This window comes from Delphinus delphis, chromosome 13 (assembly GCF_949987515.2).
Source record: "Delphinus delphis chromosome 13, mDelDel1.2, whole genome shotgun sequence".
In the NCBI taxonomy this organism is placed as follows: Eukaryota; Metazoa; Chordata; class Mammalia; order Artiodactyla; family Delphinidae; genus Delphinus; species Delphinus delphis.
The window spans coordinates 18,088,609-18,115,057 of record NC_082695.1 but is presented as its reverse complement, the minus strand read 5'-3'; the positions used below and the strand labels follow the sequence as shown (position 1 = coordinate 18,115,057).

The 26,449-nt window shown below is 41.2% G+C and overlaps 1 protein-coding gene across 2 annotated transcripts in view; it reads right to left on the bottom strand.

Annotated features, from left to right (window-relative positions):
* CORO1C (coronin 1C) overlaps window positions 1-26,449 on the bottom strand; it is an 83,720-nt gene that overhangs the window by 8,567 nt on the left and 48,704 nt on the right. For both annotated transcript variants that reach the window (XM_060028250.1, XM_060028251.1), the window contains exons 3-4: window positions 22,121-22,243; window positions 2,494-2,623 (exon numbers count right to left, since the gene is read on the bottom strand). In XM_060028250.1, the coding sequence (XP_059884233.1) occupies window positions 2,494-2,623; window positions 22,121-22,243 (253 nt within the window). The remainder of the gene's footprint in view (window positions 1-2,493; window positions 2,624-22,120; window positions 22,244-26,449) is intronic.

The following is a 26,449-nucleotide window of genomic DNA, read 5'->3' as shown; positions in this document are numbered from 1 at the left end:
AATGGAGATGCTAATTATAAGAAGGCTTACTTACTGGCAGTCAAAAACTGACGTGACCAAGAAAAAAAGAAATTTGTGTAAAAGAAACACATTAAAGGAAAAATACAGCTTGTGAAGTTTGGGCTCATGTGAAACAAACAAAAACACCAACCAAACAAAGAACAACAGAAAAATAGAACCCTATGGTTTTTTTTAAGAGTTAACTGGGCTGGTGGACCCTGAGTGATCTTAAGTTTCCTTTTCTAGTAAAACAAGCATCAGAACGAATACAGCTTCTTTTTTTTCCAGAGGAACTAAAAATAAAGGGTTTAAATGGTGGTTTAGGAGGCTCAAGACAAAGACTGGATGGCAGGTCATTCCCATCAACCATGCTGTTAAGACATGGTCTTGCACAAAAGCATGGAAATTACAAGTGAAGGGAAATGCCTAGCCATCTGCTCACAGCAGATCTTTATCTTTAAAAGGAGAGAAAAATAGGCCAAGACTGGCCTGATTTGAGAAGCACAAACTGTCGTCAACTGTCGTCAAACAGGCACGTGAATTCAGAACCTGATCCCCAAAGAGGCCACAGGTCCACTGAGCCACAGCCCCTCAGCTCTTCAGCTCCATCCTCCCTTCCCTCCAGGGCTGGCCCCAAGTCCCCGAGGCCCCTTTAAAAAGAGGCACCATTTGCTGCTTCCAGGACATTAGCTCAAGGATGAAGCAAAATAAGGGACGGACATCCTGAAGATGGATTCTTGTCAATAAGCCAATTCTGCAAGCACTTAGAAAAATTAGCCACCAATAACCAGGACACCTACGTTACCTAGGGTCAGAAGTAGGAAATGGGTGAAAAAAACTACGACAGACAGTATGAAAAGTTGGAGCTAAACTCTGCGATGGAGATTTGACCCATCCTCTGCCTCCTTCATCATAGGCAAATGAGTAACTTCAGCCACTGTGGATGGATCACGTAGTCTTAAACTATGCAAAACTATGCACAACGCTGCAATCAACCATTCTCCTCTGCGTGTAAAAGAGAGACTGGGCTCAGTCTGCTGACGATACCCTAGATTTGACCTCGATGAGGCGGCCAATAGGGTATTTTCCATGAGGGAATTCCACCTTTGGAATTGTTTTCTCTCCTTATCAGACTGAGGTTCTGAGTAGAACACTGGAAGGCTTCCCAGTTATAGTCAATTGTGATTTAAAAAAAGAGAGTCTTACTTTTTTTTTTTAAAGTAGTTCTTGGTTTCAATAGGTACCAGGCATTAGATTTTTAACTTAACTCACTACGTCACAAATACCTTTCATACCCAGTTAAAAACTGACCTGCTCCTCTCCTTTTTACTGGTGAGGAGAAAGATCTTTAAAATTCTACCGCTAACATTAGCACTGCTTTTTTACTAAGCCAATCTTATTAAGGTATAGTTTGCATGAAATACAATGCACCTATTTTAAGTATACATTGGCTAAGTTTTGATACATGTACATATTCATGTAGCCATCATCAGAGTCAAGATCAACATTTCCATCACCCCACAAAGCTCCTTCCTGTCCTTTGTATTGCTTCTATAAAAGCAGATAAAATCTCAGATTTTAGACAAAGAAAAAGATTTCTTTAAGATGAAACTTGGAAACTACACAAGTGGGAAACCAATAGGAACACTAGGACTTGGTCACAAGGGTTCACTGCAGTGCTGTTTAACAGTGAAAAATCGGAAACAACCTCAGTGTCCAAAAATAGGGGACTGACTAAATAAACAGGTATCCAGACAATGGACTATTAATGGAGTCATTAAAAATATCACACAACATGTAATGGCACCTGAAAAGGACCACAGTGTACCAGCAAGTGCAGAAAGCAGGTCACATGTACAGTGTCTGAACCCATCTTTGTATGTAAAATTGTTTATGGGCACAGAAATATCTCTGGAAAGAAACATCAGAAGGGTAATAATGATGTTTCCTCCGGGTGGTGGGATTGTAAATGATTTTTCTTTTCTCCCTTTTGTTTATATATATTCTCCATAGTACACGTGGACTACAAGTATAAGGAGAAAGATGAAAGTATTTTTTAAAAGGAAGGAGGGTATTTGACTAACAGGATCACCCCAAAGTTGGCAGCAACACCAAAACTGGAACCCAGGGCTCCTGGCTCCTACTCGGGCTCCTTCTACTACATCAGGAATAACTACAACTGAGGGCCATGGAGGCATGGAGGGCCCCAGCAGGAACCACGACTCTGCTGAAATGTGATTATATAAGTAAGCATGTGTCTGTTCCTAATTCTAGGCAGGAAGTCCACAGCTTCCATTGGCTTTGCCCAAGTGGCCTCGACACACACACATGCACACGGGTGTTGGGGAACTCCCACATTTAGGCACCCTGTCGTGGGTTCCAATGATCTGCTTCACAACTGCCAGCACAGTCAGCATGCGTCTGTTGTTCCTTCCACACAGAGGCCACGAGAAGTGAGGGCAAGGAGAAAGCAGAGGTCAGCTCGGCTCCTACCTGCACTGAGAAGCACGTTGCGGGCCGTCGGGTGCCAGGCCACGATGCCGACTCTCTTTGAGTGGCCTTCTAAAATGACCACGGGCTCAGTCAGGGAAAGAGTGAGTCCGTTTTCTGGGATCTGCCATACCTGTTGGCAAAGGAAGAAAGGTCATCCACATGAAAGCGGTCGGCTTTCATTATCACATTAACTGTGACCATCCAGTGTGAAGCCTTGCTCTGCATAAACAGAACATACAGTGGTCTTTGGATGAAAGGCAGAATGTGGTGAAACACGTACAGCTGTTTTTCAAATGCAGTAGGAGAGCAAAGAGCAGAATATCCATAAGGTCTAAAAATGTTAGACCTCTCTGCTTTTATTTACTATTAGTAGAGATTTTATTTTAAATTCCCTGTTAATGGGGCTTCCCTGGTGGCGCAGTGGTTGAGAGTCCACCTGCCGATGCAGGGGACACTGGTTCGTGCCCCGGTCCGGGAAGATCCCATATGCCGCGGAGTGGCTGGGTCTGTGAGCCAGGGCCGCTGAGCCTGCGCGTCCGGAGCCTGTGCTCCGCAACGGGAGAGGCCACGAGAGTGAGAGGCCCGCGTACCGCAAAATAAAATTTAAAAATAAAATAAAATAAATTCCCTGTTAAGTTCAAAACTCTCCAGTTAGAAGCATACCAAAAAATTGAAAGAAAAATACAAAATGACTGAAGCACCCATGAAGAGACGCATTGGAGTGAAAACCCCTAGCTAAGTCCATGATTCTTGAGGGGAAAGCAAACTCCATCCACCAAACCTTCTTGGGGGGTGGTGCAGTTTTTCAAACATCATATTTTCTATAATTCTACATTGAGAAAATGAAAAGATAGCTAATAGCTTTGTAACATGTACTAAAGAAATCTTCTTACAAAAGAAAAACATTAATTGGACTTCATCAAAATTTAAAACTTTTGTGCTTCAGAGAACACTGTCAAGAAAGTGACAAGACAACCCACAGAATGAGAGAAAATAATTTGCAAGTCATATATCTATCCGAAAAGGGACTTTTTTTTTTTTTTTTTTTTGAGGTACGCGGGCCTCTCACTGTCGTGGCCTCTTCCGTTGCGGAGCACAGGCTCCGGACGCGCAGGCTCAGCGGCCATGGCTCACGGGCCCAGCCGCTCCGCGGCATGTGGGATCTTCCCGGACCAGGGCACGAACCCGTGTCCCCTGCATCAGCAGGCAGACTCTCAACCACTGCGCCACCAGGGAAGCCCCCGAAAAGGGACTTTTATCTCGAATATTTAAAGAACTCTTACAACTCAACAATAAAAGGAAAATAACCAAATTTTTTAAATGAGCAAGGAATCTAGATGTTTCTTCAGGGAAGATATATGAAGAGCAAAAAAACACATGAAGAGCTGCTCAACATTATTAGCCATCAGGGAAGTGCACATCAAAACCACAATAAAACATCACTTCATATCCACATAAAACATCACTTCAAAACCACAATAAAACATCACTTCATATCCACATCACTTCATATCCAGATAGCAACAAGCACTGGCAAGGGTATAGAGAATTCATAGCCCTCATACACTGCTGGTGGGAATGAAAAATAGTGCAGCCACTTTGGGCAACAGTTTGGGAAGTTCCTCAAATGATCAAACACAGAGTTACCTATGACCCAGCAATTCTACTCCTAGGTACCTACCCAAGAGAAATGAAAACATATGTCCACACTAAAACCTGTACACAAATTTTATAGCAGCATTATTTGTAACAGCCAAAAGGTGTAAACAACCCAAGTGTCCAGCAGCTAATAAATGGATACACAAAATGTGATACATGAAGGAATATATGACCACAGAAAGAGATTAAGTACTGACACACACAACAACATGGATGAAGTTTGATAATGTTAGGTTAAGTAAAGAAGCCAGGGATGACAGTCCGCATATTGTAGGATTCATGTATATGAGATGTCCAGAAATGAAAATCTATAGAGACAGAGAATAGATTAGTGGTTGCTTAGTGCTGGGGGTGGTGGAGGGGTGCAATAGGTAAAGAATACGGGGTTTCTGTTTTTGGGGGGGTTCTTTTTGAAGTGATGAAAACATTCTAAAATTGTCTGTGGTGATGGTGGTACATATCTATGAATATACTAAAGACCACTGAATTGTACACTTTAAATGGGTAAGCTGTATGTGAATTATACCTCAATAAAGCTGTTAAAACCAGATATTAAGTAACATTTAAGTTTGTGAACAGGCTAAAGTTTAAAACAATTATCTTCTTCTGTATGAAGATTAAAATGAGTAAATCTTCTACCAAAAAAGATCTTATGGAACTAGTTCATAACAAATTTAGAACTTGCCAGGGGGAAAAAATCATACTCAACAGTGGAACAAGTGAGAAACAGAATTTTCCCTTGTTGGGGATTTTTAAGGAGGAGACAAACAACTGTCTGTTTTTGACTGCTTGGTGGAAAGGCAGAGTCTGAATTAGGAGTGGTTAAGGTTCAGCTCGGTTCTCTCGTCCTGAAAAAAATCAGAACAAAAATGTTGCCAGTCTGAGGACTGCAGGAAAGTTGTGAATTAAGCGATCGTTCATAAACCTGCCTTCTGAGGGCATAAGTTTAGGATGTCACCCAATTTCCCCTGCATGCTCATCTTTCAGCAGATTTTAAACACGGCAGATATGAACAAGCATGGAAGGCAAAGGGAACCTACCTTGCCTCTCCCAACCCCTCACCCAGACCACTGCCTCTCTCCACCAAACATAACAGACTCCGAGCGTGGGCATCTGTTACCCTCCAGAGCTATCTGTTTGCTTTCACCTATTTTTATTCAAGGGTTTATGAACAGTAAAACTGCTCCACATTGAACTTGGCTATTTGAATGTAAAGCAGGACTGAAACTGTGAATAGAAGGAACAGAAAACAACTACTGGTTTAATCAAAGCACGAAGTCGGCAGAGAAACAATTATGAAACGAGACTTCAGAGACTCAACAGGAAATGCATTTTGCAATATGAATTCCGACTCACGCTTAGGACGGAAAGCGTGGTAATTCCACCTGCCGTCTCCAGGGGGCACTGTGACCACGGGCTGCTGGGTTTTCCCACAAGGATAGTAAAACCTTCACTGCCTGAATGACCGAGATTAAGCAGTGTGTTTTCTAAATCCCTAATGAGGCGTGGAGTGATGGGAGGCTTTGGATATAAGCAGCATTTCCTGTCTTAAACATGAGAGCTCATAATGGGACTTGATCTTTTCCTTTCTCTAGCTTCTTCATGCATCTTTTCCTTGGATGGCGAGGAGATGTTAATGATGGAACAAAACGTTTATTATATAATTTTAAAAATGAGGAAACTCTCTGTCCCTTTCTTTATCTCACTTTTGGCAGGTTCCATGGTTCCCTCAATGAGGCTTGTGTATTCCATCCAGGCACCTAACCCATCTCACTACCTCGGTTACTCACCTGTGCAGCACTTTTCTTGAGTAGCCACTTAATGCAGGCCCATTACCAGGCAAGTGGGGAAGGACAACTAAACCCAGGTCCCGCTCTCAAAGGGTTTACGGTCTAACAAAGCAGAGCTGTCTATGAGGCCGAAAGTCAAAAAGACAGCAAAGACAAGCAGTTGGATGGAGAATGGGCTCTGGAGCCAAAGAGACCCTGGTTCAAATCCTGCCCGGGCCTTTTACTGTGATGGTCCTCGGCAAACAGTTCAACATCACTGCACAGGGAAGCATCAGTACCTGTGCTTCCTAGGGCTGCTGTGAGGACTGAGTTAAGAAAGTCCTGGAATAGTGCCTGGCACACAGTCTGTGCCCCCAGTACGGTGCAGGGGTGAAGAATATCCTGATTCTGCTACGTATCAGCTGTATGACCTTGGGGACATTCACCTAACCTATCTGGGCCTTGAGTTTCCTCGCCAATAAAATGGGAGTAATAATGAACCTGCCCTCACTGGGGTTGTCTGGAGACCGATGTGGTAACATGAATCTAAAGCACTTAGATGGGACTTCCGTGGTGGTGCAGTGATTAAGAATCCGCCTGCCAATGCAGGGGACACGGGTTCAAGCCCCGGTCCGGGAAGATACCACATGCCGCGGAGCAGCTAAGCCCATGCACCACAACTACTGAGCCTGTGCTCTGGAGCCCGCGAGCCACAACTACTGAAGCCTGTGTGCCTAGAGTCTGTGCTCTGCAACAAGAGAAGCCACCGTAATGAGAAGCCCTCGAACCACAATGAAGAGTAGCCCCCGCTCGCCGCAACTAGAGAAAGCCTGCGCGCAGCAACGAAGACCCAAAACAGCCAAAAATAAATAAATAAATTTATAAAGAAAAAAAAGAGATGGAAAGGGAGAAGGAAGGAAGGAAATCAACGATCCAGTTTCAAAATAAAAAACACAGATGCAGAGAGCAATTTTCTAAAGAGCTGATGCTCCAAAGAGGCTGGCTGAGGGGCTGACAGGAAAAAGTCACCAGAGTAAGAAAGATAACACCGGCATGAGGATTCCCAGAGGCAGGGGAGAGTGACCAGAAAAGCCTGTACGATGAAATGCAAAGACAGTGGCATTCCGGCCTCTGTGGGGAGAAAGGCGGCCTGTGGGGAAGGGCCGGCACATCTGTAAGTCCTTCCACACGAAGCGGACACAGCCCTGCTTCGGGCCTGCTGGCCCTGCTCACAGGCCTGTCAGTACGCGGCTCTCTGCCCTCTGTAGGGCTCTCTGCTGCAGCCGGCAACGGCCTTCCAGTTTGGACTGGAGAGGTTGCAGAAGTCCCATTCGGTCCCTGTTTAGTTTTCTTGTGCATAACCTGGGATGCAGCCTGGTGTGGTGGAAAGGATGCTGGCCTGGAGCATCAGAAGACACGGTCTCCACCAGAGCTGGGACACTAACTGGATGTGTCAGCATTAAGAAGGGGTCTCACTTCCAGGAGCCTTGATTTCCTTGTTCCATACGGAGGACAGCAGCGGCTCTGCCTCCTCAAGGGTAAATGCAAAGGTCAAATGAGCTGATACATTCTGCACCCCCAAGCACTACCCGAATGTGAACTACTGCAAACGGGGTGACCTTTGACAAAACTGTCACCCCCTGGGCCTGCGTTTCCTGAGTGGTAAAATGGGACACACTCCTGCCTCACTGTGCTGTTAACAATGGTTAAATATAATCACCACATAAACGCTTAAAACAGCACTTGGCAAAAAAAGGATCTACTATATGTTCATGATTATTTTTCTTGCTGGAACTGTGACCCCTATGACCCCAACATGTAATTTCAAGTCTGGACAGCAGGATTCTATGGAATGAAATTAATTTGTCTTCAAATTAATTCAGCCCTGTACCCAACTGCAGGGCTGTTTATATCCAAGATATCATATGTGTGAAAGCTCCAGTTCATGCCCGGGCCAATTAGCACAAATGAGATCGGCTCTGATTTCCAGGCTGGTCCGTCAGCTTCTCTCTGTTCCGTGGCTGCGGCTAGGACTCTCATACCACTCGGCTCTTCCAAAAACATATGCGGTGAGTAGAGAGGAAAAGTGGCATCAAACACCCTCTGCTGTGCCCTGAGTGGGCATCTCAGCACGGCAGCCACTACAAGCTATCCCCTCTCCTCCTGATTTTTTCTTTTCTTTTTTTAAAAATAATACTGTGTATTCCTGGAATTTTCTATGTGGACAACACATTACTATGGCAATGTTTTGTCTTGTTTTGTTTTGAAAGAAAGGAAAAAAACCACAATTAGTCTCTAGGGCTTCCAGATGAAAAAGTGAATCAATCGGTGAAAACCCAACATGGTTCTGGAAAAAACAACTTTAAGCATCCATTCAGGAATGACTATATCACTGGCATCCTTTTCCCATGTGAATTTCTAAATATGGAAAAAGGACAGCTCAAGAGAACAGTTCTAACAAGAAAAAAAGCGAGGAAAGTTAAGAGTGGGTTTCTCTCAAGTAGTCATTTAAAAGTACATTTATTTGATGGTTTTATTTCTCAAACACAGCGCAAATTTAATGCAAACACAAAGTGCTTCCAGACACTGCCTCCCTGTTTTAATCACCCATCGTGAACTTGCTACCAGGTTAGGCACTAGAGTTACAGCAATAAAAACGGCTATTCCCCCCAAACGCCACATTTTTAAAATGTAGAGGAAACCAATTCCAAAGGCAGAATTAAGGAAAGAGCTGATCTAAAGAGACAGGGAGAGTCTGAGATTCTGCAGCAGCTGCAGAGCAGCAACCCCCCTGCAGAAGCCACTGATCCAACACCCCAAGGGGCAGGATGCAGAGAGTCAGGACATCCCTAAATGAACCATGACACTGAGAACAACATTGGTTTTGAGAAAATCAAGAAGTGAGAGTTGGGTTCCGATGTGCCAAGGTTATAATACCCACTTGGCCAATGGCCCAGACGCAATCTGTACAGAATGGAAATAACAAGAAGTCCTGCTGAATGACTGAGTAGGACCAGAGTCCTGGGGAATGCGCTCCCATCACCAACCACATCACTTCTACCTTTATTTCAAGGCAAAAACCGCAAGAGGAAAATTTACAACAGAAGCAAAAATGGGTAAAATAGGGAGTTTAGGGCTTCCCTGGTGGCGCAGTGGTTGAGAGTCTGCCTGCTGATGCAGGGGACGCAGGTTCATGCCCAGGTCTGGGAGGGTCCCATGTGCCACGGAGTGGCTGGGCCCGTGAGCCATGGCCGCTGAGTCTGCGCGTCCGGAGCCTGTGCTCTGCAACGGGAGAGGCCACAGTGCTGAGAGGCCCGTGTACCACAAAAAAAAAAAAAAGAAAAAAGGGAGTTTATTTTTGTTGATTTCCACAGGAGTTTAAGACTGATTTGAGAAAAGGGAAAAGTGTCCATTTAAACTTCATCATTTGGGACCAATCAGAACATCTAGGTAAAGGCAAATAAGATGCTCCTCCTGCAAGATCTTTCCCTCTCCCAGACTCTGGAAGAACCAGTCAAGCAGCGCCACTGTCTGAATTCGCCAGTTTTTGCATCTGTGTTTGCAGATAAGGGACAGTGTTGAATCAACATCATTCACTAAACTTGCCTTGCCTGCTCTTTTATTTATTTATTTATTTTTGGCCGTACCACTCAGCTTGTGGGATCTTAGTTCCCTCACCAGGGATTGAACCCAGGCCCTCAGCAGTGAAAGTACAGAGTTCTAACCACTGGTCCACCAGGGGATTCCCCTTGGCTGCGCTTTGTATTATTTAAACACTGTTATTTTCTTAGAGCTAAAATTTTCCCAAGTAAAATACTTAACAGCTACAATTGTTAAAACTTTCTGTGAGGAGAGTTAGAAAAAAGAACTCACAGTACCAAAAATCTGGAAAACTTAGGAGCAGCGTATAGTTTCTGGGAAGAGGGGTTTATATCATTGCTATCTGCTCATACAAAACATCACTTCAAAAGTAGTACACCATGGGGCTTCCCTGGTGGCACAGTGGTTGAGAGTCTGCCTGCCAATGCAGGGGACACGGGTTCGTGCCCCGGTCCGGGAAGATCCCACATGCCGTGGAGCGGCTGGGCCCGTGAGCCATGGCCGCTGAGCCTGCGTGTCCGGAGCCTGTGCTCCGCAACGGGAGAGGCCACAACAGTGAGAGGCCCGGGTACCGGAAAAAAAAAAAAAAAAAAAAAGTAGTACACCAGGATTCCCCTGGCGGTCCAGTGGTTAAGACTTCATGCTTCCACTGCAGGGGGCACAGGTTCTGATCCCTGGTTGGGAACTAAGATCCCACACTACATGCCAAGCAATGCGGCCAAAAAACAGAAAACAAAACAAAAAAAAAAAAAAAAAAGAAAAGGTAGTACACCAAAGGCAAACCATGCCAATATAATTTACTTTTTGGCTGCTTAAAGAAGCCATCTCTAAAAGATGGAGGAATGTACCATAAGGCTGGCATTCCCTCTCTAAAACTGCAATCAATGTAACATGACTGCCACAGAATCAATTCTCACACAGTGAATAAATCACTGCTTAAATGCAGAGGACATAATGGAATTATACTATAAATACAAAAAGTATTTTTTTAAAATTAAGTTAATCAGTTTACAGATCATTTGGTAAATTGGTTCTACTCTGTTTTTTTCTACTGAATTATTTGCTAAAGATATTCTTACTACCATGAATCCACTATAAGTATATATCAAAACTCACTGTGAAAAAACAGTAACTCATTATACTTCCTGGATCCTCTCAATTGGCTTGTTTTATTTAATTTAGTTTTTTAAGCATGTAAGGCAACTGAGGCTGAGAGCATTTAAGTGACCTGGGCTTATCTCAGCATCCTTTCTCTACTGGAGCTGGACCTTCATATCCATCTCCAGTTGCAGGTCCTGGGCTATTACTGCCAGGAGGCTACGCTTGGGAAACTACAGAGAACTTTTCTGCTTTTTTTTTTTAAATTATTAATGTTGCTGTTTGAAATCATTTGATTTGTTGTACACTGGTCCTTCATCTTCAGGAGAACAAAAGGGAAAATGAGGTATTAAGAAACAGGTGGGGAGAGGGCATACAGCAAAAGCAAGAACTATAATTCTGCAGCCTGTGGAGGGAAAAACCACATTCACGAAAGACAGACAAAATGAAAAGCCAGAGGACTTCGTACCAGATGAAGGAACAAGATAAAACCCCAGAAAAACAACTAAATGAAGTGGAGATAGGCAACCTTCCAGAAAAAGAATTCAGAATAATGACAGCGAAGATGATCCAGGACCTCGGAAAAAGGATGCAGGCAAAGATCAAGAAGATGCAAGAAATGTTTAACAAAGATCTAGAAGAATTAAAGAAGAAACAAACAGAGATGAACAATCCAATAACTGAAATGAAAACTACACTAGAAGGAATCAACAGCAGAATAACTGAAACAGAAGAACAGACAAGTGACCTGGAAGACAGAATGGTGGAATTCACTGCCATGGAACAGAATAAAGAAAAAAGAATGAAAAGAAATGAAGACAGCCTAAGAGACCTCTGGGACAACATTAAACGCAACAACATTCGCATTATAGGGGTCTCAGAAGGAGGAGAGAGAAAGGACCAGAGAAAATATTTGAAGAGATTATAGTCGAAAACTTCCCTAACATGGGAAAGCAAATAACCACCCAAGTCCAGGAAGCACAGAGACCCAGGCAGGATAAACCCAAGGAGAAACACGCCAAGACACACAGTAATCAAACTGACAAAAATTAAAGACAAAAATTATTGAAAGCAACAAGGGAAAAACGACAAATAACACACAAGGGAACTCTCATAAGGTTAACAGGTGATTTCTCAGCAGAAACTCTACAAGCCAGAAGGGAGCGGCATGATATATTTAAAGTGATGAAAGGGAAGAACCTACAACCAAGATTACTCTACCTGGCAAGGATCTCATTCAGATTTGACAGAGAAATCAAAAGCTTTACAGACAAGCAAAAGCTAAGAGAATTCAGCACCACCAAACCAGCTCTACAACAAATGCTAAAGGAACTTCTCTAAGTGGGAAACACAAGAGAAGAAAAGGACCTACAAAAACAAACCCATAACAATTAAGAAAATGGTAATAGGAACATACATATCGATAATTACCTTAAACGGGAATGAATTAAATGCTCCAACCAAAAGACACAGGTTCGCTGAATGGATACAAATACAAGACCCATATATATGCTGTCTACAACAGACCTACTTCAGACCTAGGGACACATACAGACTGAAAGTGAGGGGATGGAAAAAGATATTCCATGCAAATGGAAATCAAAAGAAAGCTGGAGTAGCAATACTCAGATAAAATAGACTTTAAAATAAAGAATGTTACAAGAGACAAGAAAGGACACTACATAATGCTCAAGGGATCAATCCAAGAAGACGATATAACAATTATAAATATATATGCACCCAACATAGGAGCACCTCAAGACATAAGGCAACTGCTAACAGATATAAAAGAGGAAATCGACAGTAACACAATAATAGTGGAAGACTTTAACACTTCACTTACAACAATGGACAGATCATCCAGACAGAAAATTAATAAGGAAACACAAGCTTTAAATGACACAACAGATCAGATAGATTTAATTGATATTTATAGGACATTCCATCCAAAAACAGCAGATTACACTTTCTTCTCAAGTGCACACGAACATTCTCCAGGATAGATTAGGTCACATCTTGGGTCACAAATCAAGCCTCAGTAAATTTAAGAAAATTGAAATCATATCAAGCATCTTTTCCAACCACAACACTATGAGATTAGAAATCAATTACAGGGAAAAAAACGTAAAAAACACAAACATGTGGAGGCTAAACAATACGTTACTAAATAACCAAGAGATCACTGAAGAAATCAAAGAGGAAATCAAAAAATATCTAGAGACAAATGACAAGGAAAACACAATGATCCAAAACCTATGGGATGCAGCAAAAGCAGTTCTAAGAGGGAAGTTTACAGCAATACAATCCTACCTCAAGAAACAAGAAAAATCTCAAACAATCTAACCTTACACCTAAAGGAGCTACAGAAAGAAGAACAAACAAAACCCAAAGTTATCAGAAGGAAAGAAATCATAAAGATCAGAGCAGAAATAAATGAAATACAAACAAAGAAAACAATAGCAAAGATCAATAAAACTAAAAGCTGGTTCCTTGAGAAGATCAACAAAATTGATAAAACTTTAGCCAGACTCATCAAGAAAAAGAGGGAGAGGACTCCTATCAAAAAAATTAGAAATGAAAAAGGAGAAGTTACAACAGACACCGTGGAAATACAAAGCATCGTAAGAGACTACTACAAGCAACTCTATGCCAATAAAATGGACAACCTGGAAGAAATGGACAAATTCTTAGAAAGGTATAACCTTCCAAGACTGAACCAGGAAGAAATAGAAAATATGAACAGATCAATCACAAGGAATGAAATTGAAACTGTGATTAAAAATCTTCCAACAGGGCTTCCCTGGTGGCGCAGTGGTTGAGAGTCCGCCTGCCGATGCAGGGGACACAGGTTCGTGCCCCGGTCAGGGAAGATTCCACATGCCACGGAGCGGCTGGGCCTGTGAGCCATAGCCGCTGAGGCTGCGCGTCCGGAGCCTGTGCTCAGCAACGGGAGAGGCCACAACAGTGAGAGGCCCGCATACCGCAAAAAAAAAAAAAAAAATCTTCCAACAAACAGAAGTCCAGGACCAGATGGCTTCACAGGTGAATTCTATCAAATATTAGAGAAGAGCTAACACCCATCCTTCTCAAGCTCTTCCAAAAAATTGCAGAGGAAGGTACACTCACAAACTCATTCTATGAGGCCACCATCACCTTGATACCAAAACCAGACAAAGATAGTACAAAAAACGAAAATTACAGACCAATATCACTGATGAATATAGATGCAAAACTCCTCAACAAAATACTATCAAACAGAATCCAACAACACATTAAAAGGATCATACACCATGATCAAGTGGGATTTATCCCAGGGATGCAAGGATTCTTCAATATATGCAAATCAACCAAAGTGATATACCATCTTAACAAACTGAAGAAGAAAAACCATATGATCATCTCAAGAGATGCAGAAAAAGCTTTTGACAAAATTCAACACCGATTTATGATAAAAACTCTCCAGAGAAAAGGGAACCCTCTTGCACTGTTGGTGGGAATGTAAATTGATACAGCCACTATGGAGAACAGTATGGAGGTTCCTTAAAAAACTAAACATAGAATTACCATATGACCCAGCAATCCCACTACTGGGCATATACCCTGGGAAAACCGTAATTCAAAAAGTCATATACCACAATGTTCACTGCAGCTCTATTTACAATAGCTAGGACATGGAAGCAACCTAAGTGTCCATCAGCAGATGAATGGATAAAGAAGATGTGGCACGTATATACAATGGAATATTACTCAGCCATAAAAAGAAATGAAATTGAGTTACTTGTAGTGAAGTAGATGGACCTAGAGTCTGTCATACAGAGTGAAGTAAGTCAGAAAGAGAAAAACAAATACCATATGCTAACACATATATATGGAATCTTAAAAAAAAAAAAAAAAAGGTCCTGAAGAACCTAGGGGCAGGACAGGAATAAAAACGCAGACATAGAGAATGGACTTGAGGACACGGGGAGTGGGAAGGGTAAGCTGGGATGAAGTGAAAGAGTGGCATGGACATATATACACTACCAGATGTTAAACAGATAGCTAGTGGGAAGCAGCCGCATAGCACTGGGAGATCAGCTCAGTGCTCTGTTACCACCTAGAGGGGTGGGATAGGGAGAGTGGGAGGAAGACGCAAAAGAGGGAGGAGATATGGTGATATATGTATACGTATAGCTGATTCACTTTGTTATAAAGCAGAAACTAACACACCATTGTAAAGCAATTATACTCTAATAACAATGTTAAAAAAAATAAAAAATAATAATAATTTAAAAAACTCTCCAGAAAGTGGGCAGAGAGGGAACCTACCTCAACATAATAAAGGCCGTTTATGACAAACCCACAGCAAACATCATTCTCAATGGTGAAAAACCGAAAGCATTTCCTCTAAGATCACGAACAAGACAAGAAAGTCCACTCTCGCCACTATTATTCAACATAGTTTTGGAAGTCCTAGCCATGGCAATCAGAGAAGAAAAAGAAATAAAAGGAATCCAAATTGGAAAAGAAGAATTAAAACTGTCACTGTTTGCAAATGACATGATACTACACATAGAGAATCCTAAAGGTGCCACCAGAAAACTACTAGAGCTAATCAATGAATCTGGTAAAGTTGCAGGATACAGAATTAATGCACAGAAATCTCCTGCATTCCTATACACTAACAACGAAAGATCAGGAAGAGAAATGAAGGAAACAATCCATTCACCATTGCAACAAAAAGAATAAAAACCTAGGAATAAACCTACGTAAGGAGGTAAAAGACCTATACTCAGAAAACTATAAGACACTGATGAAAGAAATCAAAGATGACACAAACAGATGGACAGATATACCATGTTCTTGGATTGCAATAATCAATATTGTGAAAATGACTATACTACCCAAAGCAATCTACAGATTCAATGCAATCCCTATCAAATTACCAGTGGTATTTTTTACAGAACTAGAACAAAAAATCTTAAAATTTGTATGGAGACACAAAAGACCCTGAATAGCCAAAGCAGTCTTGAGGGGTAAAAAACAGAGCTGGAGGAATCAGTCTCCCTGACTTCAGACTATACTACAAAGCTACAGTCATCAAGACAATATGGTGCCGGCACAAAAACAGAAACATAGATCAATGGAACAGGATAGAAAGCCCAGAGATAAGCTCATGCACCTATGGTCAACTAATCTATAACAAAGGAGGCAAGGATATACGATGGAGAAAAGACAGTCTCTTCAATAAGTGGTGCTGGGAAAACTGGACAGTTACATGTAAAAGAATGAAATTAGAACACTCCCTAACACCATACACAAAAATAAACTCAAAATGGATTAGAGACCTAAATGTAAGACTGGACACTATAAAACTGTTAGAGGCAAACATAGGAAGAACACTCTTTAACATAAATCACAGAAAGATCTTTTTTGATCCACTTCCTATAGTAATGGAAATAAAAATAAACAAATGGGACCTAATGAAACTTAAAAGTTTTTGCACAGCAAAGGAAACTACAAACAAGACAAAAAGACAACCCTCGGAATGGGAGAAAATATTTGCAAACGAATCAACGGACAAAGGATTAATCTCCAAAATATATAAACAGCTCATGCAGCTCAACACTAAAAAAAGAAACAACCCAATCAGAAAATGGGCAGAAGACCTAAATAGACATTTCTCCAAAGAAGACATACAGATAGCCAAGAAGCACATGAAAAGCTGGTCAACACCACAAATTATTAGAGAAATGCAAATCAAAACTACAATGAGGTATCACCTCACACCAGTTAGAATGGGCATCATCAGAAAATCTACAAACAACAAATGCTGGAGAGGGTGTGGAGAAAAGGGAACCCTCTTGCACTATTGGTGGGAATGTAAATAGATATAGCTACTATGGAGAACAGTATGGAGGTTCCTTAAAAAACTAAAAATAGAACTACCATATGACCCAGCAATCCCACTACTGGGCATATACCCAGAGAAAAGCATAATTCAAAAAGACACATGCACCCCAATGTTCATTGCAGCACTATTTACAATAGCCAGGACATGGAAGCAACCTAAATGCCCATCGACAGATGAATGGATAAAGAAGATGTGGTACGTATATACAACAGAATATTACTCACCCATAAAAAGGAAGAAAATTGGGTCATTTGTAGAGAAGTGGATGGACCTAGAGACTGTCATACAGAGTGAAGTAAGTCAGAAAGAGAAAAACAAATATCGTATATTAATGCATATATGTGGAACCTAGAAAAATGGTACAGATGAACTGGTTTACAGGGCAGAAATAGAGACACAGATGTAGAGAACAAATGTATGGACACCAAGTGGGGAAAGTGGCAGGGATGGGGGTGGTGGTGATATGAATTGGGAGATTGGGATTGACATATATACACTTATATGCATAAAATAGATAACTAATAAGAACCTGCTGTATAAAAAATAAATAAAATAAAATTCAAAAATAAAAAAAAAGAAGCAGGTGGGGTAGAAGATCAAATACTTCTTTAAAATTTTATTTCAACTGCTGAGTTGTTAAAGCATTTTGTAATTACCCCAATAATAATAACAAATGATTTGGGAAACATTAAGTGATTAAAATATCAGCACCATAGTTAAGGGAGTGAAAAAAAACTAGGAGGAAGATTTATCCCAAAGCATTATTTAATTTACAAAATGTTCACTCGGGCAATACCAATAAAGGGGCAACGTCAGAGGATTCTGGGACAATGGTGGTGTCAGTGGCAGCACAGTTTTGGGATCTTCCCAAGTCGCTCAAGAAAAACACAGAGCAGGCAGATAACAAAACAAAAACACAGGGACAATATATACACAAAACTAGGTGATAACCCAAATGCAAGTGTGTGGAGGAAAACCACCAACAGCCACACAACCCGTGTGTTGTCGGCCTCTGTGCGAAAAAAAATCATGGGGCAGCAATGGGGTGCCCCACAGATCTGAGAAGAGCAGGCCAATATGAGGCCACAACGGAAACGGGAAGGAGCTTTGCCTTCTCCAACAGCAGGTGAGAACAAGGACCTGAAACGAAAAAGGTATGAAGGGGCTGGAGAAATCTAAACCCCAATACCCTAGACACCAACCAGAGAGGACTCCCTTCTGAGACAGGCCCACACTGAGTGGAAATTCCAAGAAATGGAATCAAATCTGAGCAGGACAGAAATAAGATGGACAAAGGAATCAGAAAGACCAAAAAAAAGCAGGTCAGGAAATCTGACAGCAAGCCACCATGTTTCTGAACACTACCTGAAAAGGACAGAAGAGGGAGCTCTGTGAAGTTAGAACAGCTTTATGAAGGAAGCCAGCTTCTGAAAGCTCGGGAAAACTAAATTCACATAAAAATAAGAGAGGGAGAAGAAAAAAAAAAAAAATCAAGGCTCCAAAATTACTAGGAGAAAAAAAGAGAATACATCCCTGCAGACAGTACAAGAATGCGAGTAAGACCAGCTCCAAAGAAAGATAAAAACTATCACACACATTTCGAAAGACATTATTAAGAAAACAATACAAGACAGGAAACATAAATCAGAACTTGAAAAACTCAAAAGTAAGGTGGCGGAAATCAAGAAAAAAAATAGAAATAAAAGGAAAAGTACTTTAGAAACGAAGACTAACGAAGAAGCTAAGAGCAAATAAACATAAATAATGTCCCCAAAGAAATAAAAGGTAAAAAGCAGAAAAATTTTAGCCTAAAAGAAATGAGTAAGAAAAAAGGTTTGGAGAGAAACTGACAAATATCGAAGATAGGTAAATAAGATAAAGCATTTGGATAAGAGGAGTCCCTGAAGGGAAAAACCAAAGCAAAGGAACAGAACAAATACTGAAGACTCTAAGTCAATAAAACTTCCCTGCCGGGGGCGGGGGAGGGCACCTGAAACCATATATTGAAAGAGCACATCACACACAGAAATACCAACTCAGAATAACCAACAATAGTCTAGTAAAATTACTACATTTTAAGAAAAAAAAATCTTATGAACATCTAGGCAAAAAGAACATATAGTCTATAAGGAAAAGAAAATCAGATTTTTTCTGATCATCTGATTTTTTACAGCAACACTTTATGCCAAAAGAAAATGAAATATTTAGATACTCAAGGAAATACTGCAAGCCAAGAATTTTATATCCAGAAAAATTCACCTTTAAGTATAAAGGTCACAACAAGCTATTGTCAATATAGAAGAACTTAGAGAATACAGTTCCCACGAGCCTTTCCTATTTGATTCCATCCCTTGGAACTGCTCCTCAGGGTGGGGCCTGTCCTGGAAGGGAGCCCTCTCTGGTTGGTTTCCAGAGTACTGGGGTCTAGAATCTACTAGAGAAAGAGCTTCAGATGATCCAAGTGCCTTTTTTTTTTTAAACTGCTTTCAGTAATCATAATGGTGGTGATACTCTTAGTATTTTTAGTGTGAGACTATTGTATGTATACTGTGAAAAAGCAAATGAGATAGATTAGGATATTCTAATTCATCCTGAACTCCTGAGAACCAGGATTCTTGGTGTGAAAGAAAGGAGCAGAGATGTATTATTAAAGAAGTTAGGTAAAAACTATACAGTCCTGAATTTGAACTGGAAAGATTAAGACGAAGTCACAAGGTATTATATCTTTAAATATATATGTATATTCTAGCCAAATTTACTGCAAAGTCTTAAAAACAATGATCGCTACGGTAACAATGAGCATCCCTAAGCACTCAGAGAGTGATCTAGAAACTCCATTTTCCATTAAAACAAACCAGAGCTTCTGAGAGAAGTGGCGGATTTGAGGTGTGGGGTCAGGGATGGGCCTGAGACACCTGGACATACAGAAGAGCAAGGAAGCAACAGAAACAAGTAGGGTCACTTCAGAAGGACTCAGGAACTGTGAAGAGGTTCCCATCAACACAGACTGAATCCCCTGAGCTTTGAGAAAAGAATTGTAACAGATTGAAACCCATTCAGTTCAAAATGAAATGAAAGGGGGAAAAAAACCTCCAAATGAAAAACTAATTGGTCACCTTCTGAGGAAGATAAAGAACCCATTCATTATTTTGAAAACTGGGTAAATAAAAGGAAAGAATCAAGCATTTATCCTGCTTTCCTATATGAACTATACTCCTGGGTAACTAAATAGTAGATAAGAGAGAGCATCACCTTAAAAATTTTACCAGCTGAAAACTGAAAACAAAATCACAGCATTTAATATCACCATTTTGAGACCCCCTAATGAGTTGCTGGATCTAGGTGCTGGGCATCAATCACAAATCAAAAAACAGCAAAAAACCAGGCATCTTGACACCTCGTGCCTCCTGAGGGGAGACCAGAGCACGAGCTCTAGGCTTGTCAAAGGGATGGAATCTGAATCTAATCATGCTCTAGCATCCAGCTGCCAACTTGCAGGGAATCTGAAAGACAGAGTAGCAGGTTGAACTGGACCACGAGGGTGCAATCAGCAAACTCTGGACTTCTGGAAGCAACAGGTCAAAGATCAGGCTTCTTCAACAAGAAAAGGATGGAGGAGGAACCTGTAGATTAGGAAAGACTTAAAAGGCATATCAAGTTTTTAGAACTTGGAAGACTAAGCTCTAGCGTCCAGAGACGCACACTTGAGTGATTAAAACCACAAAGAAAGGCAAGGAAGTGAGTTTTACTGGTTACTTGGAGAGGGAGGGGTGGATGGGGACTGGGATGGGGCACAGGGAAGAGACTGAGAAGCCTGGGAAAGTTCCATTTCTTGACCTGGGTGGCAGTCACAGGGTGTTCACTCAGTAATAAACCTCCTAACTCAGTTCACTTTTTTTTTTTAATGAATTTATTTATTTTTAATTTATTTATTTTTGGCTGCATTGGGTCTTTGTTGCTGTGGGTGGGCTTTCTCTAGTTGTGGCGAGCGGGGGCTACTCTTTGTTGTGGTGCACAGGCTTCTCATTGCAGTGGCTTCTCTTGTTGCGGAGCATGGGCTCTAGGCGCGTGGGCTCAGTAGTTGTGGTTCGCGGGCTCTAGAGCGCAGGCTTAGTAGTTGTGGTGCACGGGCTTAGTTGCTCCGCAGCATGTGGGATCTTCCTGGACCAGGGATCGAACCCGTGTCCCCTGCATTGGCAGGCAGATTCCCAACCACTGTGCCACCAGGGAAGTCCCTCAATTCACTTTTTCACTTAATTGAACTCACTTAACTGCTCGTTTAGTCTGTTTTATAATACAAAGGTTTTTTTTTAAAGGGCAATGTGACCAATAATGCTGGAGATGGGGAGGGATGGATCAAACCCGCTTCTCCAAGAAAGGTTAAGACTCTCAGTTTAAGATTTGGGCATCAGGTCTAAATACTGTTCCTTCCCCTTAGCAAAATGTGTCTGCAGCCATTCAAATGATCAATTTAGCAAGGCATGTTAAATGGAACAACTCCTTTTAATAGCAGCATATTTCTTTAATACACTTTGGCTGCCAAAATCATGAGATCACAGGAGGAGTTATCCTTAGCCAAAAGTCCATGAGGAAAAATGGGTAAACGTTTAAATGGCACAGTTCAGGAATTAATTTCCTTTTATGTAAAATAACTGTAATTAACAAAGCCTTCCAAACAATGTTTCTAAGTCTGGTTCAGTGCACAGAAAACCAAGAGGGGGATAACCAGAGTGCAGGTCTTGCAGCTCTCCACCTGCCAGGTGTGAGGCTGCCTGAGGGACGACCTGCATCCACTCCAGGCATGACTTCAGGGCTCCCTGTCTGCGCTCTTGCCCAGTCTTTGCAGCAGATGTTGCGCTAGGATTAAAAATGGATCCAAACTCATAATTACATTTGAAGGCTAAGAAGAACATAATCAAGAACAAGAAGCTTCACATTCACAAGTACTCCAAAGCGTGGTTTCATTCACAAGTACTCCAAAGCCTGGTTTCATACATAACCTACCTTTGGAATCTAAACCAGGGAACATACAGAACTTACTTTAACAACCTTTCAAATTGGTTATTTGTATATCTGCATAAAAACGACATCGTTAACCAGGGTCCACTAGACATTAGCTTGGAAATAAGCACCTACAAAAACTCTTTATTATCTTTCAATATCTGTTTCACATTCCATCTATCTATATAACCTTTGGCATCGTATTTCACTGTAATATGCACTGTAATATATCATGGTAGCAATTTTCTCTCTCCTTTTTTAGAGGGGAGGAAGGTCATGTGGTGTAACGGCATTCACAGAATTATTTGAAAGTCATTTTACTTTCCCTAAAATCTTCCCATCAAGCAGATGTGTCAACTGTTAACAAGTATGCGCACACACAGAAGCAAAAGAAGGAAAAAGACAAGAGAGTACAACTCCGTGATATAAACTTGTAAAACGGCTTATCTGCAGTGAAACTTCAGTGTCACTAAATTCTTGTATAGTCCAATGGACAATCAAAGCTCTATGATTTTCTGCATTTCAAGCCTACACACACACACACACTCTTTGAAGGCAGTAGGTGAGTCTCGCTGGCCTGTGTGCCCGCCACACCGAGGGAACTTACCATAACCGTGCAGTCCTCTGAGCCGCTGGCAATGACCTGATCGTTATGTGGGCACCAGTCTATGTCCAGCACTGGTCCTGTGTGACCACACACTGTGGGGTAGGATTTGTCAATTCGACCAGTCTGAAAGGAGAGAGAAACAGACCTATTATGTAACATCAATGCCACAGAGTTCTTATGTTTTGTCAGACCCACTTCTCCTTTATTACTTCTACCCCAAACTCTCAAGAATCTACAAATTATGACGTTCATATCAGCCAACGTCAACTGTTAAGAAATGTCAACTTGCATTTCTAAAAAACAGTTACTACCAAGGATACTCCATCAAATCAAGGATCTACATTTCCAGAACCACAGAGATTTTATTTAATCAATGGCATTAATAGACACAGCAAAAGAGAATACAAGAGTCTTTTCATCACAATACAATTCTAACAATAGCCTACTGTAAATTATAGGTGTGTTTTTACTGTTTAAAAAAAAAACCAAACCTGGTATTATTCAAAATGTAAAATATAACCTTTAATATGATAAGCTAATGTCCTTGAATATACAAATTAACAGTTCTGCAAGTGGATGGCACTTCCAGTGAGCAAGCAAAGTGAAGGTAATGAAAAGAAAAGCTTTAACCACTGCTCAGCGGCCGAAGGACATAGTACGTTTCAACGTCTCGGTCTCTTCCGTCAACAGAAACGCCAGCTGGGCCTCCTAATTAACCAGCTTAGCTCTCAGCCATTACCCAGATCCACATCTCATTAAGAACACAACTTCTAATGTTGGTCATAGCAACCATCACAACGTGCTCATGTTACACACTTGAACCTAACCAGCCAATCTGGCTTATCGGACCAATTTTGTCTGGTGTTAACCAAGACAAATGCTATTACAACAACAGCTGTACAAAGGCTGCTTCTTTTTAAAAAGGTTAATGCCAGTCCTTGCTGACGTTCTTCTACATATGCTAAACGCAGGTGAACAGAAAGGAATCACCACAATGCAAAAGTGAACCTATTTTTTGGTTGATGCTACTCTCCTGTTATGGCCAGCTGTCACAACACGGGGGCAGGCTTCTTGGAAAATTTTCAAGATCAGTAAATTTGGATTTCTCCACTTTGACTTGACTGTGGAAATCTCCAGAGAAGCAGTGTGCTAAAGCACAAAGACCACAGGCTCCAGAGTCAGACAGATATGGATTGAAGTCCAGGCTCTCTTGGTTAAACAGTGTGTGATCTCAGACAGGTAATCTCTCTAAGCTTCAGCTTGTCATCTGTAAAATGAGTAACAGTAATACTTACCTCCCAGGATTACCGTGAGGAGTAAATGAGAAATGAGGTAAACCATAACCTAGCATTACAACCATCTGTATAAGGTGTGTAAAAAATTAAAGTACCCAGAGCACAGTAACTAAATTAATTAGAGTACCCAGAGCACAGTAACTACTCAATAAAAAGCTGGCGCTTACTATTAGTTCTTCCTGTATAATGTTAACTTACTCAATCATTAAAGAATTACAAGCGTGTGTTATCCGTGAACTCTGGGCCAGACACTGAGCTGAGCTGACACAGAGGTGAGCAGGGCGCCCTCCACGTCCTGGCCGAGCGTGGAGTCCATCTAAAGCTCCAGTTACAGCGCAGCACAAGACGTGCAGCACCAGGACAGGCCCAAGGCGGCAGGAACACAGAAGAAGGACATTCAAGCAGCTGTGCGGGGGCTCCAGCCTTTGGGAAGGTTTTCTGCGCAGAAAGGTGAGTTCTGAGTTGAGGTGTGAAGGTGCACCAGCCTACGGACCTGAGGCCTGGGTTTTTTCACACGCTCCCCCTTTCTCTTGCAAAACTAATTCAACCCAGAGTTTCGGTCTCCTGAATTGCATCACCAAAAACAGGAATTCATAAACGAAAACGCCAAGGAAGAAACACAATATTACAGAGAACCTGGGTCTTGTATGAGAAGCCACGTGGGTCACTGACAGGCCGAGAAGCAGTGAGGGTCAGGGACCAGGCTGCCAGGGCTGGGGTGTGGCGCTGCCATTTTCTCCCGAGGCTCTGGCCAAATGACCTCAGTTTCTCACCTGTAAAATGAGAACGCTAGAATTCTTTCTTCAAGAGCTGATGTGAGAATTAACTGAGACAATCAAGGTAAAGCACTTGGTACCGCCCCAGCACCTCTAGTGCTCAAAAAACGTTACCCAACATTTAACAACTGCCGGAATCCATTCTACCAACACCCCTGACCGTATCCTTCCTTAAAGAAGGAGCTGCTACTAAGCACCCAAGCCAGGTAGTTTCACCTAATTCCCCCTGTGAGTGCTCCTCCCCTGGAGTTCCTACCCCACGTCATGGTCTACTACTCAAGGTGCTGGCGGTGACCTCACAGGTGTTTTATTTTCCAATATTATTACTGTTTTATTATGTATTATTATTATTTAAGCTATAGATATAGTTACTCTCTTGAATGTGTGATATTTAGTAATTTAAAACATTCTGAGACACAAAGGCCAGGTTGAGGTCTGACACACATTGCAACAGACATTCCAGAAGGAGAGAATGCAAGAGAAACAAAAAACTGAAGAGATGAGGGCTGAGGATTTTCCAAGTTTAACTGAGGGCATAAGTCTTCAGATTGAAGAAGCACAGGTCCCAAGTAGAATATCCTAGTGCAATTCAGAACACCTAAAACAAAGATAAAATCTCAAACCAAAGCAGCCATAAAGAAAAGACAGATTACCTACAGAGAGAATAACTAGACTAGCTGTGAGCAGACTTCTCAAAAGCAAGTACAGAAACAAAGACATCAGAAACTATCTCAGAAATGGGAAGAAAAACAACCATCTGTGCATTCTATGCCCAGATAAACTATCATTCAAAAGTGATGACCAAACAAACAAACAACAACCCCAACATTTTTAAACAAAAAGATACTGAAAATTTACCATTTAAAGACTCTTATTCAAAGAATTAAGTTCTTGGACTTATCTCAAAGAATTTCAAAATTAATTTCAAAGAACTAAGTTCAAGGACTTATTTCAGGAAAAGAAAGTGAACCAGAAGAAAGAACTGGGATACCAAAACAAGAAGTGAGCAAACAAATTGGTAAATGTGGTCAATGTAAATAGGCATTGACTGTATAGAACAGTAGTAATTATGACTAACTGGAGTACAGGTAAGACAAGGCAGAACTAAAACACTAAACAACAATAACATGTAAGATAGAAAGATATGACCAGAATTCAAAGGTTTCAGGGCCCTTCCCTAGAAAAAGGCAGAAAATTTGACTAGTTTTAGACTTTAAGTCATGTAAGTATGTTAAAATTAAGGGTAAACACTAAAAGAGAATATATAACTTCCAAAAAGTGTATGGAGTGGTAGGAAGGTTAGTGGAATTTTAAAAACTCATTCAATATAAGAGAAAGAGGAAATAAAAAGAAAAAAGGGCAAGAAAAAGCATGAAAGCTAGAAAGCACAAAATAAGATGGTGGAAATAAAACCAACCATAAATCACAAACTGCGGTAAATATGAATGACTTAAACTCACCTGCTAAAAGACGAGGTGCTTCAGATCAGATTAAAACCAGCTATAAGACACATTTACAAAATAATAATACAAAAAGGCAACTAAAGGAGGGGAAGGGATATAAAAATATGTACCAGGTGGTTATACCAGAACAAATAGATTTTAAGGTGAAATGCATTATTTAAGATTACATTTTAACATTTAAAGAAACAAATCAGAGAAAAGCTATAGTCACTATGGACTTTAACTCATCTAACTACATAAGCTTCAAAATAATTAAAGCAGAAATTGACAGACGTACAAGGAGAAAATGACAAAACCATAATCTTAAGAGATTGTAATAAAGACTTAAGAGATCAAACAGACAAAAATCAGTATGAATATAAACGGCTTTAACAAAAGTAACAAGCTTGATCTAACGGATATATACAACTTGTAGCCAACATTTTATTTTATTTTTTATTTTTATTTATTTATTTTTTTTGCAGTACGCGGGCCTCTCACTGCTGTGGCCTCTCCCGTTGTGGAGCACAGGCTTCGGACGCGCAGGCTCAGCGGCCATGGCTCACAGGCCCAGCCGCTCCGCAGCACATGGGACTTTCCCGGACCGGGGCACGAACCTGCATCCCCTGCATCGGCAGGCGGACTCTCAACCACTGCGCCACCAGGGAAGCCCATAGCCAACATTTTAAAACACACATTTTTTTTTGTTTCCAAGCACACTAATAAACATTTTTTTTTAAATCACCAAATAGAATACCACAAAGCAAATCTCAAAAACTACCAAGGAATCGATATTGTACAGAACATGTTCTGAGT